Source organism: Haliotis rubra, unplaced genomic scaffold (assembly GCF_003918875.1).
Source record: "Haliotis rubra isolate DU_JTF1 unplaced genomic scaffold, ASM391887v1 Scf90, whole genome shotgun sequence".
In the NCBI taxonomy this organism is placed as follows: domain Eukaryota; kingdom Metazoa; phylum Mollusca; class Gastropoda; order Lepetellida; family Haliotidae; genus Haliotis; species Haliotis rubra.
In genome coordinates, this window is record NW_025767635.1 from 1,575,235 (window position 1) to 1,596,245 (window position 21,011).

Consider the following 21,011-nt stretch of genomic DNA (forward strand, 5'->3'; position numbering starts at 1 on the left):
GTCCCATATAACGGACTTATAGGTCCAGTGTGTCGGGGGTACCAACTCTACATGAACAGGGTTACTACACACTGGCTACACAAGGGTGCAGTACACACTTGATATTTACTAGGATGCAGCAGCCTGCAGTGTGTACTCTGTCTCGTGTGCACCAGCCTATGATCGGGTATTCTCCCAGGAAACAGAGACTGCCTCGTCGAAGAACGTTCTGCTGAAATCACCTTCGACGTGCATCCTTCCCATTGCATATGCTTGAGGGGGCTGCGTAACCTGCTGCGTAACCTGCTGTATGTACACAAATGTCAGGTCGCCGCTGTAGTATAGAGCACCTTGCAATAACATATACTCAGTGCTGTCGGATTCAGTAGAGATGTACATTACATAGCACGTATTTACATCTTTATAACCTGCTGTCACCGCTGGGAAATTAGTCCTTCGACACGACTGCGGAATTTACGTGTAATTAAAAGTATTAGTTTAACTCTAATCCAAGGCAAGTCTAGACATGCACAACTGAACCAAGTCTAGTTTCCAGATGCCACATCAAAAGAAGTGATCTTATTAGATAAAAATGTATTTATTTGAAGCAAATGTTTTCATTGTCAAAGTGCATGTCTGATGTATACTGTGGAAAATGTTGACCTACATACAGTGCATGTATGTGCGTTTTCGCTCCCGCGCGCGCGTGCACGCACGCACACACACACACCATTTTGTATCGCCTTTCATGGAATTGTACAGTGAGTATTTGCGTATGTAGTGAATTATTCCTTCAATGCAATACAACTTAATACAAATATAAATCATATACAGATACCAACTGGTATCATTGTTGGTATGTAACCAGTATGAGGTGGGTAGCCGATGTACCGTCCTGGATCTACCGCCAAGTCACTTAACTGTCTAAGTTTACTTATAAAAGTCAGCATTTCTGCACGAACATTGATTTTGCCCATCGATGTGCAGCCATACTTGTAGCAGGCTTGTACATCTTTGATTCGGTCTCCCCATGTCTGCGCAACAGAACCCGGCCTCAAGAGAGGGCACTCTCACTAATGATCGGTGATCGGCGATTGCAGACTGGTGACTGGCCGTTCGCATGTCATTTAGTTTCTTAACTGTACCATCTTTTAGTGAAACATCGCCCCGGTTCGTCAATATGTGGCCTATCCCTGGTTTGTGTGTGGTCTATCCCTGGTCTGGGTTTGGTCTATCCCTGGTCTGTGTGTTGTCTATCCATGATCTGTGTGTGGTCTATCCCTGATCTGTGTGTGATCTGTCATGATCTGTGTGTGGTCTATCTCTGGTCTGTGTGTAGTAATCCCTGGTCTATGTGTGGTCTACTCTGGTCAATCTGTGGTCTGTCCCTGATCTGAGCGCGGTCTATCCCTGGTCTGTGTGTGGCCTATCCCTGATCTGTGTGTGGTCTATCCCTGGTCTGTGTGTGGTCTATGCCTGGTTTGTGTATGGTCTATCCCTGGTCTGTGTGTGGTCTGTCCCTGATCTGTGCGCGGTCTATGCCTGGTTTGTGTGTGGTCTATCCCTGATCTGTGTGTGGTCTATCCCTGGTCTGTCCCTGATCTGTGCACGGTCTACCCTGATCTGTGCACGGTCTATCCCTGATCTGTGTGTGGCCTGTCCCTGATCTGTCTGTGGTCTATCCCTGATCTGTGTGTGGTCTATCTCTGATCCGTGTGTTGTCTATCCTTTATCTGTGTGTGGTCTACCCTTGATCTGTGTGTGGTCTATCCTTGATCTGTGTGTGGTCTATCCCTGGTCTGTGTGTGGTCTATCCCTGATATGTCGGTGGTATATCCTGGTCAATCTGTGGTCTGTCCCTGACTTGTGTGTGGTCTATCCCCCATATGTCGTTGGTCTATCCCTCATATGTCGTTGGTCTATCCTGGTCTGTCTGTGGTCTATCCTGGTCTGTCTCTGGTTTATCCCTGGTCTGTGTGTGGTCTATTCCTGGTCAATCTGTGGTCTATCCCTGATCTCTGCGTGGTCTATCCCTGGTCTGTGTGGTCTATCCCTGATATGTCGGTGGTCTATCCTGGTCAATCTGTGGTCTGTCCCTGACTTGTGTGTGGTCTATCCCTGATCTGTGTGTGGTCTCTCCCTCATATGTCGTTGGTCTATCCTGGTCTGTCTGTGGTCTATCCTGGTCTGTCTCTGTGGTTTATCCCTGGTCTGTGGTCTGTGTGGTCTATTCCTGGTCAATCTGTGGTCTATCCCTGATCTCTGCTGGTCTATCTGTGTGTGGTCTATCCCTGGTCTATCCTGGTCTGTGCGTGTTGGTCTGTGTGTGGTCTATCCCTGGTCTGTGTGTGGATCTATGTCCTGATCTGTGTGTGGTCTATCCCTGGTCTGTGCGTGGTCTATCCCTGTGGTCTATCCTGATCTGTGCGTGGTCTGTCTGTGTGTGGTCTATCCCTGGTCTGTCTGTGGTCTATCTATCCCTGGTCTGTGTGGTCTATCTATCCCCTGGTCTGTGCTGATCTGTGTGTGGTCTATCCCTGGTCTGTCTATTCCTGTGTGGTCATGGTCTATCCCTGGTCTGTGTGTGGTCCTCTGTGGTCTGTGTGTGGTCTATCCCTGGTCTGTGTGTGGTCTATCCCTGGTCTCTATACCTGGTCTGTGTATCCCTGGTCTGTGTGTGGTCCATCTCTGGTCTGTCTGTGGTCTATCCCTGGTCTGTGTGTGGTCTATTCCTGGTCAATCTGTAATCTATCCCTGATCTTTGCGTGGTCTATCCAAGGTCTTTGTGTGGTCTATCCCTGATATGTTGGTTGTCTATCCTGGTCAATCTATGGTCTATCCCTGATCTGTGTGTAGTCTATCCCTGATATGTCGGTGGTCAATCCTGGTTTGTCTGTGGTCTATCCTGGTCTGTCTGTGGTCTATCCCTGATCTGTGGGTGGTCTATCCTGGTCTGTGCGTGGTCTATCCCTGATCTGTGTGTGGTCTATCCTCGTCTGTCTGTGTTCTATCCTGGTCTGTCTGTGGTTTATCCCTGGTCTGTGTGGTCTATTCCTGGTCAATCTGTGGTCTATCCCTGATCTCTGCATGGTCTATCCCTGGTCTGTGTGTGGTCTATCCCTGGTCAATCTGTGATCTATCCCTGATCTGTGCGTGGTCTATCCCTGGTCTGTGCGTGGTCTATCCCTGGTCTGTGTGTGGTCTGTCCCTGTGTGTGTGGTCTATCCCTGGTCTGTGTGTGGTCTGTCCCTGATCTGTGTGTGGTCTATCCCTGGTCTGTGCGTGGTCTATCTCTGGTCTGGTGCTTAGTCTATCCCTGGTCTGTGTGTGGTCTATCTCTGGTCTGTGCGTGGTCTATCCCTGATCTGTGTGTGGTCTGTCCCTGATCTGTGTGTGGTCTATCCCTGGTCTGTGTGTGGTCTGTCCCTGGTCTGTGTGTGGTCTATCCTTGGTCTACCAGAGGTATATCTGTGGTCTATCCCTGGTCTGTGCGTGGTCTATCTCTGATCTGTGTGTGGTCTATCCCTGGTCTGTGTGTGGTTTATCCCTGGTCTGTGTGTGGTCTATCTCTGATCTATCTGTGGTCTATCCCTGATCTGTGTGTGGTAATCCCTGGTCTATCTGTGGTCTATCCTGGTCTATCTGTGATCTGTGTGTGCTAATCCCTGGTCTATCTGTGGTCTATCCTGGTCTATCTGTGGTCTATCCTGGTATATCTGTGGTGTATCCCTGATCTGTTTGGTCTATCCCTGATCTGTGTGTGGTCTATCCCTGATCTGTGTGTGGTCTATCCCTGGTCTATCTGTGGTCTATCCCTAGTCTACCAGTGTAACACGGATACCCCACTCAGACACAATACACAGACTACCAGCCGATCATGTATCCCCCTTACTGCCGAGCGCCAGGCAGGGTGGTAGCAATTCCTCTTGTCCCACCTTTTGGTGTGACACTGCAGGGACTTGAACCACAGACATTCCGTTCTCCAGGCAAACACTGTATGAACGCTCCACTATATAGCTTCCCATGAGCACGGATATGGTGGAGAAAGTTAGGGAGCCTGTACGTCTCGACTCCCGTGTGGGAATAACCTTCTCTAAACCAATCGCGTCGCGTTATGTCTGAATCATTGCCTATGTAACGTTACATTAAATCTTACCATCGAATTACATGGCTGCTCGCAACCCCGTGTACAGGGATAGTACATGCGCGCTGTATGTAGTCCTCCATTCCGAGGGCTCATAGTCAGTGGCAGTGAATTCACAACAAAATCGGTGACCGTGGGCCCTTGGTTTAAAAAGACCTCATCTAATTAGTTACTTGAAGAACTTCCGAGCGAACGCTTAGCAGTGCAAATACAGCCTACGGGGAATGAATTTTCATGGGGAAATATTTCTCTTGGCACCGTTTTGCACACGGGCCTTTTACCCACATGCGGTTCATTGAATAAGTTGATAGTGGAGCCAAGTGATTGTTGACAGCAGAGTGGCCGTCTCACTTGCAGACACGTGCTTTCAGGCACAGCGTTCTCAAAATGTCTACGACGAGTGTCTTGTGACAGTTACAACACGTTTGTTTAGAACATGGTGAAGGAAAAGCCCGATTCGATCAGGACCTACGACCAAGATGGTTATCGACGAAGAGCGGCCTGTTTGTGTTTCAAAGACAGCTCTGAACAAGAGGTATGTTTCATTACTCTGTCATTGGTAGCTGGCAACACAACCACTTTTCGAGATTCAGCTCTGACTGAAAACTTGCTCACTGAGTTATTTCACAGTGAAGATAGTTGATTATCACAGTAATCGGTGTTGTTAATGGCACGCGACGCTCCCCTGTTCACTCCTGCCATTTGACGGTGTTTATCTGTTTACATGGTTCTGGCGATTTACGTTCACGATACAACCACCAACCAGGCATCATTTCATTCACACATTACTCATCAGGCTATTGAGAAAAGCCACAGACATTTGATTGAAAAGTAACTGGTAAATATATTGTCTTGAGCTGATATCACTGAATTCTACTGACAATGACAGCAGGTCTCTGTGAGGGTCTGTATGTGTATGCGTGGCGAACCTTTCTGTAATTACACATTGGTTGACAACAGTGCTGCTCTGCGCACCGCCTCAGCATTTAACTCAAATGACAACCGAGAATATAAATCGTATTGGAATGGGAAGAAGTGGATTATGGTATTTTGAAGGAAACCAATTGTAACATAATCTACAACACACTGACAAGATGTTTGCCAGGGAATTAATTACGAAATGATTATTGTTAATTAGAGTGTTATGAGCAACACAAATATGATGTGACAATTTTAATTCAGAACTTTACTATCAGTTCTGTCATTCTACTCAACAATTTTGATATATATTGTAACAATATAGCAAGATGTATAGCGTAATATAAGCAGTCAGTATCAGTGTCATTTTGGCGTTTTGTGGATCTATTAATAGTTCATTATGTGTAGACAGAAATAGAAGTATTTGCAGTGTTCATGATTAGCGTCTGACCCTCTGACAAATCCGGCAGATTCGCTGGTGGTCCGGTGGAAGTCTACCACCTGCCAGCCCCAGTGTCCGACTGTATATTTTTTTACAATGACTTTGACTGAAGTTGTCGTATGTGACACATCACACTTGTTTGCTGTTTACAAATTTTATGAGTGTTAATAATTTCAATGCCACTTATAAGAAGTGTTAAATCTGAAATGTGTGTTTAATTTTTATTCTATGGGTCCTGTGAATTTTCAGTGGGTCAGACAGACCTCTGAAACTTACAGGACGCAATGTCCTGTTACTTTGAAACACCATTCGTGAACACTGATTTGTGGAGCCTTGGGGTAGATCAGCTCTTGGTCACAAATGACGATCTGTTCCTGATAAGTTATGTAAGGAGCATTTGGCCCGCCTGGATTACTGACAAGAACTGCGGTCAGCTTGACCACTAACCCGTTGTTGTAGCTTTTCTACTAGGGTAGTTCAGGCATTACAGCGGACATGTAAATTATTGATTTTCTGTCAGTTTCAAAATTAACTTACATAGTGTTGAAAAGGTTCTTTCCTCAGTCTTGTTAATGACACAGCTCCGTATCTATGAAACATGTTTTCAATGTTTATATCAGTAGTCATGCTGGAAACATTACACGTGGTGGAAACACAGTGAATAGTTCCTAAGAACAGCCCAACTTACAGCGGTCAAATGTAAACTTGACACAGTTGACTCCAGTTTGTATTATACATAATCATTTATGTTAAACATTCTTACAATTGAAGATTCGGGTTAGAATATTGATCTTCAGTAACCCATGCTTGTTGTTACATAAGAGTCGACCAACAAGATCTGGTGGTCAGGCTCGCTGAGTTGGTTGGCACATATCATTGGTTCCCAATTGCGTAGAACGATGCTCATATCGTTGATCACTGTATTTTCTGGTTCAGACTCCATTATTTACAGACCGCTGCCATATAGCTGGAATATTGCTGAGTGCGGCATAAAACTAAACTCACTCACTCACTACAAGTCTTCCTGATGCAGAATCAGTGGGATTTACAACAAAGTCAGCTGTAGGTACGATCTGAACATACGGTAGGGACACTGACTCAGTGTAACCTGCACCTGGCAGTCTGCTGTGTAACTTACAGCAATCTATGGGTTGTGTGAGGTTGTTACAGAGAAACATCACCTGGCAGTCTGCTGTGTAACTTACAGCAATCTATGGACTGGCTGATTCAGTGGATATACTGTCACATCCCCCAGTGTTACAGCAATCTATGGGCTGGGTGATCTATGGGCTGGGTGATTCAGTGGATACTGCCACACCCCCTGTGTTACAGCAATCTATGGGCTGGGTGATTCAGTGGATACACTGTCACATCCCCTGTGTTACAGCAATCTATGGGCTGGCTGATTCAGTGGATATACTGTCACATCCCCCTGTGTTACAGCAATCTATGGGCTGGGTGATTCAGTGGATACACTGCCACACCCCCCTGTGTTACAGCAATCTATGGGCTGGGTGATTCAGTGGATACACTGTCACATCCCCCTGTGTTACAGCAATCTATGGGCTGGCTGATTCAGTGGATACACTGCCACACCCCCCTGTGTTACAGCAATCTATGGGCTGGGTGATTCAGTGGATACACTGCCACACCCCCCTGTGTTACAGCAATCTATGGGCTGGGTGATTGAGTGGATACACTGTCACACCCCCCTGTGTTACAGCAATCTATGGGCTGGGTGATTCAGTGGATATACTGTCACATCCCCCTGTGTTACAGCATGACCCCATGTTACAGCATGACCCCATGTTACAGCATGACCCTGCCATAAGAGTAAAATAGTGGATGATAGGAACAACCTCTTGTCACCTTCACCCATGAATAATTTAATGCAAAAATGATGGAAATTAAGTATTGCAATTGTTGTCATATTTGTACAGGAGCGTCATGATTTATATCAGCAGGTGAGGTAGGCTTGCCCAGATACACCTTGTGTGTATGGTGGTACTTCTCCATGTGTGTATTCTAGTGTTTTCTGGTTGGCAATAGGACTTACAATAAATCTTATATCTGATGGTCACATGATGATGGAATTGCAGAATAATGATTGATAATTTGCATGGTGACGTGTTTTAGAACTAGTGTTTAGTCTACAACCCTGTGTAATACTTGTAGTACTCATTGTTACACTAAGTAACACTGTATCCCGCCAGCGATGGAGACCCTCACATGTGAGGTGATGCATGGGCAGCTTATCCCCTTAGTTTCAAGCATGAGAAGCCCTTGGTGGGGCAGGCAGACAGGGGGATTGTGGGCTAGACTGAGTGGTACCCTGATTGTGATATCATGTTATAAACACTTGGTTTGTTCGGTCCATGCTTGATTGTGTAACGGACAAAAGGATAAAGCTCTAATAATGCTGACAGCATTCACTAGCTGTCTTTACTTTTGTTATGAATGTCTAGGGTCGGTCTATGTCTGTCTCATATGGTCTCTCACCTTCCAGTTGGACATGCTGATCTGTGTCGGTAAGCTGACAGCTAATGCCAGCGAAATGTAGGTTGACATTAACATGCCCGGAAATGCCTTTTTGTAACATTTATTGTGATTGCTGTACAAGATTGTTTTCGTTACTCGTGTTTGAATGTTATGAAAAAACACCTGGATCAGGGTCTAGCAGTGTATGCTTCTCATACCTGTCTTGTAATATAGCTGTGGCATGGTCTGTGTGTTTGTTCTTTCCTTTACATGAAGGTCCTCCACCTTGGAACATTAGCTAAACCAAGTCACCTTTGTTGTTATGATGGAACAGCAGTTTTCTGGGTGAGGTTGTTACAGTGGAACATCAACTGGGTTGTGTGAGGTTGTTACAGTGGAACATCAACTGGGTTGTGTGAGGCTGTTACAGTGGAACATCAACTGGGTTGTGTTGTTACAGTGGAACATCAACTACAGAGGGTGTGAGGTTGTTACAGTGGAACATCAACATCAACTGAGGTTGTTACAGAGGAACATCAACTCTGAGGTTGTTACAGTGGAACATCAACTGGGTTGTGTGAGGTTGTTACAGTGGAACATCAACTGGGTTGTGTGAGGTTGTTACAGTGGAACATCAACTGGGTTGTGTGAGGTTGTTACAGAGGAACATCAACTGGGTTGTGTGAGGTTGTTACAGTGGAACATCAACTGGGTTGTGTGAGGTTGTTACAGTGGAACATCAACTGGGTTGTGTGAGGTTGTTACAGTGGAACATCAACTGGGTTGTGTGAGGTTGTTACAGAGGAACATCAACTGGGTTGTGTGAGGTTGTTACAGTGGAACATCAACTGGGTTGTGTGAGGGTTACTGTGAGGAGAGGAACATCAACTGGGTTGTGTGGTTGTTACAGAGGAACATCAACTGGGTTGTGTGAGGTTGTTACAGAGGAAACATCAACTGGGTTGTTACACAGAGGAACATCAACTGGGTTGTGTGAGGTTGTTACAGTGGAACATCAACTGGGTTGTGTGAGGTTGTTACAGTGGAACATCAACTGGGTTGTGTGAGGTTGTTACAGTGGAACATCAACTGGGTCAACTGGGTTGTGTGAGGTTGTTACAGTTACAGTGGAACATCAACTGGGTTGTGTGAGGTTGTTACAGTGGAGCATCAACTGGGTTGTGTGAGGTTGTTTGGAACATCAGTTGGGTTGTGTGAGGTTGTTACAGTGGAACATCAACTGGGTTGTGTGAGGTTGTTACAGTGGAACATCAACTGGGTTGTGTGAGGTTGTTACAGTGGAACATCAACTGGGTTGTGTGAGGTTGTTACAGTGGAACATCAACTGGGTTGTGTGAGGTTGTTACAGTGGAACATCAACTGGGCTGTGTGAGGTTGTTACAGTGGAACATCAACTGGGTTGTGTGAGGTTGTTACAGAGGAACATCAACTGGGTTGTGTGAGGTTGTAATGGAGGTTGTTGAGGTTGTTAGGAACATCAACTGGGTTGTGTGAGGTTGTTACAGAGGAACATCAACTGGGTTGTGTGAGGTTGTTACAGTGGAACATCGGCTGGGCTGTGTGAGGTTGTTACAGTGGAACATCAACTGGGTTGTGTGAGGTTGTTACAGTGGAACATCAGTTGGGTTGTGTTAGTTTGTTACAGAGGAACATCAACTGGGTTGTGCCGCTTTTAGCAATATTCCAGCAACATCACAGCGGGGGACACCAGAAATGGGCTTAACACATTGTATCCATGTGGGGATTCGAACCCGGGTCTTCGGCGTGACGAGCCAACGCTTTAACCACTAGGCTACCCCACCGCCCCTGTTACAGAGGACAATCAACTAGGTTGTGTGAGGTTGTTACAGTGGAACATCAACTGGGTTGTGTGAGGTTGTTTCTCTCTCTCTCTCTCTCTCTCTCTCTCTCTCTCTCTCAACATATATTTCTGTATGAGGATAGTTATTGAGAAGCTTCTCACTCTACATTGCAGTGTTATTGTCTGTATTAAGTTTCACCAAATTGTATCGGTGGTCTTGCTGGCACATGTAAATACAATGCTGGATGAAAGTATTTGTGAAATGGATACTGAATGGGCCGAGATGTTGGGCAACAGTCCTTATTGATTCCTCAGTAGGGATGTTGTGTGAATTCACTTGATATTATCATGAACAAGTCTCCAGTGACTGGTAGTGTTTGCAGCCAAATCTTTCACCAGTGGCAGGTCCGTAGGGGATTAGTGTTGTGTCTGCTGGGTTTGGGTTTCACTTGGACATCTCCTCATAAGCTCCACGACTGATCACATTGATTGGTGGAGCTTTGCTTACACGCAATCAATTAGTACATTGTTTACACACAATCAGTTAATAACTTGTTTACATCTGATTGTTAATTACACTGCTTACACACAATGACTTATTACACTGCTTACACGTAATCACTCATTACATTGCTTACACACAGTCGTTACTTGTAATCACTTATTACAATGTTCACATTTGATTATTAATTACATTGCTTACACACAATCAGTTATAACTGAAGTTAATAACTTGTTATCTCTCTCTCTCCCCCCAGGTATATAGTGTGGGGGAATTTAGTCAGTGCCTTGTAATCATTTAGTTTCCGGAGCATAACTATAAAACTGTTTAATACTTTTAAAAAAAAACTTGTTCAGTATTTTAAAAAAAAAATTGGTAGAAATATCAAACAGAACCTAATGTGGTGCCTTTTGCTATTTGAAGAATTTTGGCATTTAAAATTTCCTTGGTTTCAATGGAAACGTTTTGTACTTACTCTAAAAATATCAAGTTGGACTTCAAGTAACTGTCAGATGATTTGTTCTTTCAAATTTGTATGTTCTGGGGGGATTTGTCATCTTGATGACACTTGTTCACATTTGATTATCAGTTACATTGCTTACACACAGTCATTTATTCAGCACTTATTAAAACACTCACATCTGATTACCAATTACATTGCTTACATCTGATTATTAATTACATTGCTTACATCTGGTTATTTATTACTTTTGTCACATTTGATTATTTATTACATTGCTTCCATCTGATTATTAATTACATTGCTTACATCTGATTATTAATTACATTGCTTCCATCTGATTATTTATTACGTTGCTTACATCTGATTATTAATTACATTACTTACATCTGGTTGTTAATTACATTACTCACATCTGATTATTAATTACATTGCTTACACAGTCATTTATCATTCATATATGTATATCACATATCTGTAGGTGGTATAACATTGTATATCACATATCTGTAGGTTGTATAACATATCACATCTGTAGGTTGTATAACATATATATATCTGTAGGTTGTATAACGTATATCACATATCTGTAGGTTGTATAACGTATATCACATATCTGTAGGTTGTATAACGTATATCACATATCTGTAGGTTGTATAACGTATATCACATATCTGTAGGTTGTATAACGTATATCACATATCTGTAGGTTGTATAACGTATATCACATATCTGTAGGGTATGTATAATATATATCACATATCTGTAGGTTATATATCACATATATCACATATCTGTAGGTTGTATAAGCATTATATCACATATCTGTAGGTTGTATAACGTATATCACATATCTGTAGGTTGTATAACGTATATCACATCTGTAGGTTGTATAACATGTATATCACATATCTGTAGGTTGTATAACGTATATCACATATCTGTAGGTTGTATAATGTATATCACATATCACATATCTGTAGGTTGTATAACGATATCACATATCTGTAGGTTGTATAACGTATATCACATATCTGTAGGTTGTATAACGTATATCACATATCTGTAGGTTGTATAATGTATATCACATATCTGTAGGTTGTATAACGTATATCACATATCTGTAGGTTGTGTATTGTATATCACATATCTGTAGGTTGTATAATATATCACATATCTGTAGGTTGTATAACATATATCACATATCTGTAGGTTGTATAACGTATATATCACATCTGTAGGTTGTATAACGTGTATCACATATCTGTAGGTTGTATAACGTATATCACATATCTGTAGGTTGTATCTGTAGGTTGTATAGGTTGTATACGTAGCACATCTGTATCACATATCTGTAGGTTGTATAACTTATATCACATATCTGTAGGTTGTATAATGTATATCACATATCTGTAGGTTGTATAACGTATATCACATATCTGTAGGTTGTATAACGTATATCACATCTGTAGGTTGTATAACATTGTATATCATCTGAAGGTTGTATACCATTGTATATCACATCTGTAGGTTGTATAACTTATATCACATCTGTAGGTTGTATAACGTATATCACATATCTGTAGGTTGTATAACGTATATCACATATCTGTAGGTTATATCACATATAACGATATAGCATTATATCACATATCTGTAGGTTGTATAACGTATATCACATATCTGTAGGTTGTATAACATTGTATATCATCTGAAGGTTGTATACCATTGTATATCACATATCTGTAGGTTGTATTACTGTTGTGAATTGTTTAAAATCTCACAATTGATGATTGGTTCATTACAACTGATCAATCATCAAAAATAATTGCTTAGCGTCATTTCTCAAATTCTCCTAGTTATGTTTGTTTATACACAAAAATATACAATAAACGTGCAGTTCTTTCAGGTATTTTGCAAATTGCACAAAATGCATTTGCAAATTTCACATCTTAAAGGATGACTAGTATGTTAGGAACATAAATTTCCTGGTGTGTTTGATAACTTCAGTCATGACAAGGAATGAGCTAGTAGTGCTTGTGAAATGTAACAGACAAAACCAACCTTGTGAAAAATCTTGTTAATGCAAACCAGTGTTCCAAAAATTGTTTGAGTTCGATTATGAGAAAACATGATTGATTTCTTGGTCGTTTAGTCATTTCGACCAATCTTTGATTATTTCAAGTAATCGGACCTCCACTAGGTTGTATAACATTCTATATCACATTTCTGTAGGTTGTATAACGTATATCACATATCTGTAGGTTGTATAACATTGTATATCATTTGAAAGTTGTATACCATTGTATATCACTTATCTGTAGGTTGTATAACATTGTATAACATATCTGTAGGTTGTATACCATTGTATATCACTTATCTGTAGGTTGTATAACATTGTATATCTCTTATCTGTAAGTTGTATACCATTGTATATCACTTATCTGTAGGTTGTATAACATTGTATATCACTTATCTGTAGGTTATAACATATATCACATATCTGTAGGTTGTATGCCATTGTATATCACTTATCTGTAGGTTGTATAACATATATCACATATCTGTAGATTGTATACCATTGTATATCACTTATCTGTCGGTTGTTTCTATTGTATATAATTTATCTGTAGGTTGTATACCATTGTATATCACTTAACTGTAGGTTGTATACTGTATATTACCGTCTCTAAGCGCCGACCCCCAAACTTGACCCTTAAAATCAGTGTCAAAATGGTATGTTTCGTACATAAAGCCGATCCCCCGCGATGGTGTCTTAATCCTGGCAAACACAGACCACAGACAAGTGGCAGTTACCAATAATTATAACTTTGGTCCACCTTATTCAAACAATTCACAATCATATTGCGTCTATTCACGCATCGAAATGAAGTGTAGCTGACAGAAAATGGATAATATATTTTGTTTCGCTAAATATCATACTTATTGTAGCTGGACGATCACATGTCAACAAACTGGCTTGCTTATTTTATCCCATTTAACAATCACGAACTGACTACCGCCTCGTTTTCCATGGACTGCTAGTTTACAGTAACATTGATAAAACTGCGTGAATTTAAATGGCTTGCTTATTTTACCCCATTCCATGTGCGTACAACTTCCGCTTACCACGTTCATGAGGGTCCGTATAACACTTAGTGTTGATTATATATATTTTACATTTATAAAGCAAAAACTGTAACTAAATTTACACAATGCTAGGATATATTTCTTTGGGTTAAATAATAGTACTCTGTATTATATTTTACTGATGACTGCATCAGAATTCATCCCGTTATATTATCGTGCTTGTTTGAATGGTCGCATACCGATCCGTCGAATTTCTGATTTCACAGTAGTAAAATGCATTCGACGGATGAGCACAATGATCTAGCTATTAATTAGTTATCCAAACATTGGATCATACCAAAAAAAGGGAAGGGGTGTTGGATGGTTTGATTCTATATTTTTGTACTTTTGTACTTATCTTTGCCTACTCATATGATACAATGAGTAATTGATGCATTAAATATATGTTTGGACTCTCTTTATTTTTTTCACTTTTGTACAAAACTGAAATTGATGCATTAACCCTTGTTTTATGGAGCGGGGTCCAAATGGACCCCAAAGCTATAAATAATGTGATAGAATCGTTCAGTGGTAAACTATCTTCATGGGACGTCTAGTAATCTTCAATTGACCATTTTTCTTTTTTAAAAATCAGGTTTAAGATTTAGAAAGAATTTCCATTATAAAGTAGTTGATGTGTTATTGACATACCCTACTGATGGGGGACTGATGGGGTCTATGCAGACCCCACTGACAAATCTTTGACCAGCATTTAGAACTGCTCAACTCAGATTCATTTAACCTTTTTTTGCGGGTCTGCTGTGACTTGTGTGCCTAGAGCACATTCTAACTGGTTAACAAAACTTATTTGAACTTATGCAACGGGAGCTTGGTGGTGATCACTCTGATGAAAGTGATGGTGGATCTGATGAAGATTATCAGCCATATGAAGGATCTGAAAGCACAGATTCCTACTGTGACCTAGAGGATGACGCTACTTCCGACCCCTTAATTAATGTACATAGACTCTCCCAGTGCGTAACAAGGTCTGAAATTCGACCGATTAGCACAGAACCACTTGAGCATGATTTGACAGATTGGCACTGCTGACTGTTCAAAATTCGACGGATTAGGCCGTAATCGTATGAACTTGATCGCTTGGAAACGTGTGCACAGCTGATTGCTATTTCTGGCTCAAATACACACGGTAATCTTAATGCCTGCAAATAATACAATGCCCAGCAAAAACAACTTTCAATAATCTTGTCTAGTGATGTTTAATTGCAAATTTGACGTCTGTACTGACAATTGTCTTCTGTTGTTTGTTCACGCGAAGAGATACAATGTTGTTTTCTTACCCCTGGAAACAACTTTGACAAAAGCGTAACTCATAAGATAAGCCGAATCCCTTCTACAGACTGCTTTTTTTATCCCCGGGGGGTATTAAAATGGACTCCGTCCGTCCGTGCACATTTGTCTTTTCCGGAGCAGAACTCTAAAACCGTTCAATATTTCTTCACCAAACTTGGCATATAGATAGATCTGGTGGTGTACTGGTGCCTTTTGGTAGTTTTGGAATTCTGAATAAAACATTTTTGGCGTTTCCATGGCAACAAGTTCGACTTAGCCTGAAATTGGTGGTAGTGCTCTTTTCCGGAGCTGAACTCTAAAACTGTTCACTATTTCTTCTCCAAACTCGGCACATAGATTGGTCTGGTGGTGTACTGGTTCCTTTTCGGTAGTTTTGGAATTCTGAATAAAATATTTTTGTCATTTCCATGGCAACAAGTTTGACTAAAACAGAAATTAGTGGTAGTGCACTTTTCCGGAGCAGAACTCTAAAACCGTGCAATGTTCCTTCACCAAACTTGGCACATACACAGATCTGGTGGTGTACTGGTGCCTTTTGGTAGTTTTGGATTTCTGAATAAAATATTTTTGGTGTTTCAATGGCAACTAGTTTGACATAGACTGAAATTGGTGATAGTGCTCCTTTCTAGAGCAGAACTTTAAAAACTTTCAATACTCTCCTTCCACTTTTCTATATACACACCTAAATATTTGACATAATCATAACTCGTAGACATAAACATGAAGAGTATTTTGCCATTGCGGGATATATTGATGACTTTGTCTTCTTGTTATCCTCAAAATTCGGCTTATAGACGGTAATATACGGTAATATAGGTTGTAACATCACATATCTGTAGGTTGTATAACATTGTATATCACATATCTGTAGGTTGTATAATGTATATCACATATCTGTAGGTTGTATATGTATATCACATATCTGTAGGGTGTGTCACATATATCATTGATCAGTAGGTTTTTATCAGTGAGTTGTGAGTTTATGGGGCTGAGGTACAATACTTTTCTATACATTATTTTTATGATTGGTGTGGAACATCAAAATGTGAAGGGTTACTGCCTGCCCAGATGGTATATACAGTTTAGCCTAAGTATGTAGTATCCCTCCATCTTGAATAATATATTACTGCCTGCCCAGATGGTATATACAGTTTAGCCTAAGTGTGCAGTATTCCTCCATCTTGAATAATATATTACTGCCTGCCCACATGGTACATACAGTTTGGCCTAAGTATGTAGTATCCCTGCATCTTGAATAATATATTACTGCCTGCCCAGATGGTATATACAGTTTGGCATCTAAGTATGTAGCCTGCCCAGATGGTATATACCCTAAGTATGTAGTATCCCCTGCATCTTGAATAATATATTACTGCCTGCCCAGATGGTATATACAGTTTGGCCTAAGTATGTAGTCTCCCTCCATCTTGAATAATATATTACTGCCTGCCCAGATGGTATATACAGTTTGGCCTAAGTATGTAGTATCCCTGCATCTTGAATAATATATTACTGCCTGCCCAGATGGTATATACAGTTTGGCCTAAGTATGTAGTATCCCTCCATCTTGAATAATATATTACTGCCTGCCCAGATGGTATATACAGTTTGGCCTAAGTATGTAGTATCCCTGCATGTTGAATAATATATTACTGCCTGCCCAGATGGTATATACAGTTTGGCCTAAGTATGTAGTATCCCTCCATCTTGAATAATATATTACTGCCTGCCCAGATGGTATATATAGTTTGGCCTAAGTATGTAGTATCCCTGCATCTTGAATAATATATTACTGCCTGCCCAGATGGTATACAGTATATAGTTTGGCCTAACTATGTAGTATCCCTGCATCTTGAATAATATATTACTGCCTGCCCAGATGGTATGTAGTTTCCTCCCTCCATCTTGAATAATATATTACTGCCTGCCCAGATGGTATATACAGTTTGGCCTAAGTATGTAGTCTCCCTCCATCTTGAATAATATATTACTGCCTGCCCAGATGGTATATACAGTTTGGCCTAAGTATGTAGTATCCCTGCATCTTGAATAATATATTACTGCCTGCCCAGATGGTATATACAGTTTGGCCTAAGTATGTAGTATCCCTCCATCTTGAATAATATATTACTGCCTGCCCAGATGGTAGTATATAGTTTGGCCTAAGTATGTAGTATCCCTGCATCTTGAATAATATATTACTGCCTGCCCAGATGGTATATACAGTTTGGCCTAAGTATGTAGTCTCCCCTATCTTGAATAATATATTACTGCCTGTCCAGATGGTATATTCAGTTTGGCCTAAGTATGTAGTATCCCTGCATCTTGAATAAATATATTACTGCCTGCCCAGATGGTATATACAGTAGTTGGCCTATTAGCCCAGATGGTATGTGGTAAGTATCCCTCCATCTTGAATAATATATTACTGCCTGCCCAGATGGTATGGTATATACAGTTTGGCCTAAGTATGTAGTATCCCTGCATGTTGAATAATATATTACTGCCTGCCCAGATGGTATATACAGTTTGGTTTAAGTATGTAGTATCCCTCCATCTTGAATAATATATTACTGCCTGCCCAGATGGTATATATAGTTTGGCCTAAGTATGTAGTATCCCTGCATCTTGAATAATATATTACTGCCTGCCCAGATGGTATACAGTATATAGTTTGGCCTAACTATGTAGTATCCCTCCATCTTGAATAATATATTACTGCCTGCCCAGATGGTATATACAGTTTGGCCTAAGTATGTAGTCTCCCTGCATCTTGAATAATATATTACTGCCTGTCCAGATGGTATATTCAGTTTGGCCTAAGTATGTAGTATCCCTGCATGTTGAATAATATATTACTGCCTGCCCAGATGGTATATACAGTTTATCACATAAAGTGGCATGTTGCTGTATATGATTATCATACATTACCTCACAGATCTTGAAAGCCTCATGTCAGTTGTTGTGCAGGTAAATTTCTTGTCTGACTGCAACTACCAGTATGTTCTTCCCAGGAATCAAGTAGATGGTCACCTGTTGCTAGTGTTCCAATCAAAATGATGTTGAAGTCAAGTTAACATTGTGTCACATTTTAGGATGTTTTCTTTTTGCTATTGGAATGTCTGCGATTGAATGTGATTGTGTGGAGATGTATTCCCTGTTCATAAAACTTATGAATACTTTTGGATGTTTAGAATTTCTTGGGACTCAGTGAACTGATTGTATATTTCTGGTCTGGTTACAGGAAGTTACCCTGGTTACAGGAAGCAAGTTCATAAGTTCCTGCAGGGCTGACATAGTCGAGACAGGCACTGTGGGTGTCTGAAAAGTAGATTCAACATGCCATAGTTTTATACACACACATAAAGAGTAGGAAATCACAAAACAATTAAACACGTAATAAAATCAATCCTGTTTTTGTGCAACATCACACATGATCCTATCTTTAATTAGTTAAAATGTTTGATTCTGTATACAGTTTCAGTTACTGTTTTGTGTACCCTGTAAGTAAATATAAATATTGCACAATAACAACTGCACAATAGCAATTGATACTGACATCTGTGATATCAGATTGCATGAAATCATGCAGCATGAGGTGGTGAAGTGTTTCAAGTCCATGTTTTGCTGGTGTGGTGTCACTAGTGGTTCACTAGTGGCTGTTGTGTCCTATATATCCAGGCGGTGTCTCCGTCACTGTGTCATACGTCTGTATAATGACTACTGGTTCACTAGTGACTGTTGTGTCCTATATATCCAGGTGGTGTCTCCGTCACTGTGTCATACGTCTGTATAATGACTACTGGTTCACTAGTGGCTGTTGTGTCCTATATATCAAGGTGGTGTCTCCGTCACTGTGTCATACATCTGTATAATGACTACTGGTTCTCTAGTGACTGTTGTGTCCTATATATCCAGGTGGTGTCTCCGTCACTGTGTCATACGTCTGTATAATGACTACTGGTTCACTAGTGGCTGTTGTGTCCTATGTATCCAGGCGGTGTCTCCGTCACCGTCATACATCTCTCCAGTTGCCACTGCAGCTGGGTTTATTATCCCCCGCAATCCATGGAAACGTGACTTAGGCTGTGGCTATGAGGATGTCATCTTGTCCGGAGCAGATCTCCCAAACTATACATGCTAGCTTCATCAAACTTGGTACATATGTCAATCATGATCCATAGATGTGCCTTTTGGGGTTTAGACCCAGATATGAATTTTATTTTGTATGGTTTCCATGGAAATGTGACTTAGGCTGTGACTATCAGGATGTCATCTTGTTGCATTTCCATGGCAACTGAATTTGGTGGTAGTGCTCCTCTCTGGAGCAGATCTTAAAAACCTTTCAGTACTCTCCTTCCACTTTGCTGTATACACTCCAAAACATTTGACATAATCATAACTTGTAGACATATTCATAAAGAGTATTTTGCTGTTGGGGGATATTGATGACTTTGTCTTCTTGTTATGTATGTCATGTTCCAGCAGCAGCAGCATCACGATCGTGGAAATAGCTGTCTCACTGCAAGGTTATTTTGAGATGTTTTCCTCACTGCAACATTGTTGAAATGATTTGATAAATTTTGACATATTGCCTGATAGCAGCATAGTCATTATTGTTGAAAAGTTTGACCTGACTGATCACATGAGTACATCATCAACTTAATCAATATGTGCCTGTCTGCATGGCAGCTTGGAAGCAGTTGTCTACCTGTGCTGAATGAGGCTTGGCCTCAGGGAAAACTTTAAAGTATGATTAACATGGCATTAGCATAGAGTCAGGACTAGGCATTGTACTAATTACCGTCCATATGGATTGGAGTGGAACACTGATCTACACAGATGATAGCTGCATGGGAGATACAGATCTGATTTGTAGAGGGTGCACTTCTGACAAGTCATCACGTTTGTAGAACAGTTGTCAACTGATGTAAATGGTGTACAACATACAACGTACACTGGCTAGCTGATATATTATGAGCACAGCTGTCTCCCTGTGTAGAGTTCGGAAGTATCGCCCTGTGTCTGCACTTCCTTGGTTTGAGCTGTATCCAGAAATTTGTAGAAATCAGTTTGTCAAGATGTCCGCAGTTACCAGTTTGGTATTTTACCAGATCTGAAATTCATCCAACTCGCAATGTCTGTTTTGTGTGTATATTTACTAGCACTGGCATAGGCATGAGAGGTGTGGTGAAGAAAAGATTGATTTTCTTTGGATCTGTTTTTTTGTCAAGATGTCGGCTGTTGTTGATAGTCATCCAACTGGTGACTTCTGTGCACATATTTACAAGCATTGTGATAGCTTAAGAGGGGAAAAACCAGATTTGATGTATGGCCTCCTTATTACCTTATTATGTATCAGGATGCTGGAACTAATACCCAGCAACGTGATGGGCGACACAACAGTCCTTGCAGGGAAAACATCCAAGTGTTTCACACTTTCATTCTGATGGCAGGTTTCAGTTCAGTCCCATTGGAACAGAATTGAACTCTCTGCAGGCATCCTGTTCTAGCTCACATTGTCAGCTCAGGTTTTAGGCCTCATCAGTTGATATATGGTTGCATGTTACCCTTTGGGCATAAGTAATCTTATATCTGTCCGGAATTAAGCTGTACTTATAATCTGCTTATCCAGTGTTGAATCCCGTGAGTAGCCAAACCTGTTATTTTGTGACAGACAAAGGTTCTGCTATCTTGTTATTCAACAGAGCACATGACAAAAATAATCACTCCCATTATGTGTCTCCTTGCAGTATGAAACCAGGACTGGTGTATGGAACAAGACCCTCATGTCTTGAGACTGGTGATTTGATGCTGAAGTTATCT

The 21,011-nt window shown here is 41.0% G+C and overlaps 1 protein-coding gene across 1 annotated transcript in view; it reads left to right on the forward strand.

Moving 5' to 3' along the window:
• Positions 1-4,304: 4,304 nt before the first annotated feature.
• LOC124263987 (diphosphoinositol polyphosphate phosphohydrolase 1-like) overlaps positions 4,305-21,011 on the forward strand; it is a 51,279-nt gene continuing 34,572 nt past the window's right edge. Inside the window, exon 1 of the mRNA XM_046698720.1 lies at positions 4,305-4,658. Coding sequence (XP_046554676.1) covers positions 4,560-4,658 — 99 coding nt within the window. The 5' untranslated portion in view covers positions 4,305-4,559. The remainder of the gene's footprint in view (positions 4,659-21,011) is intronic.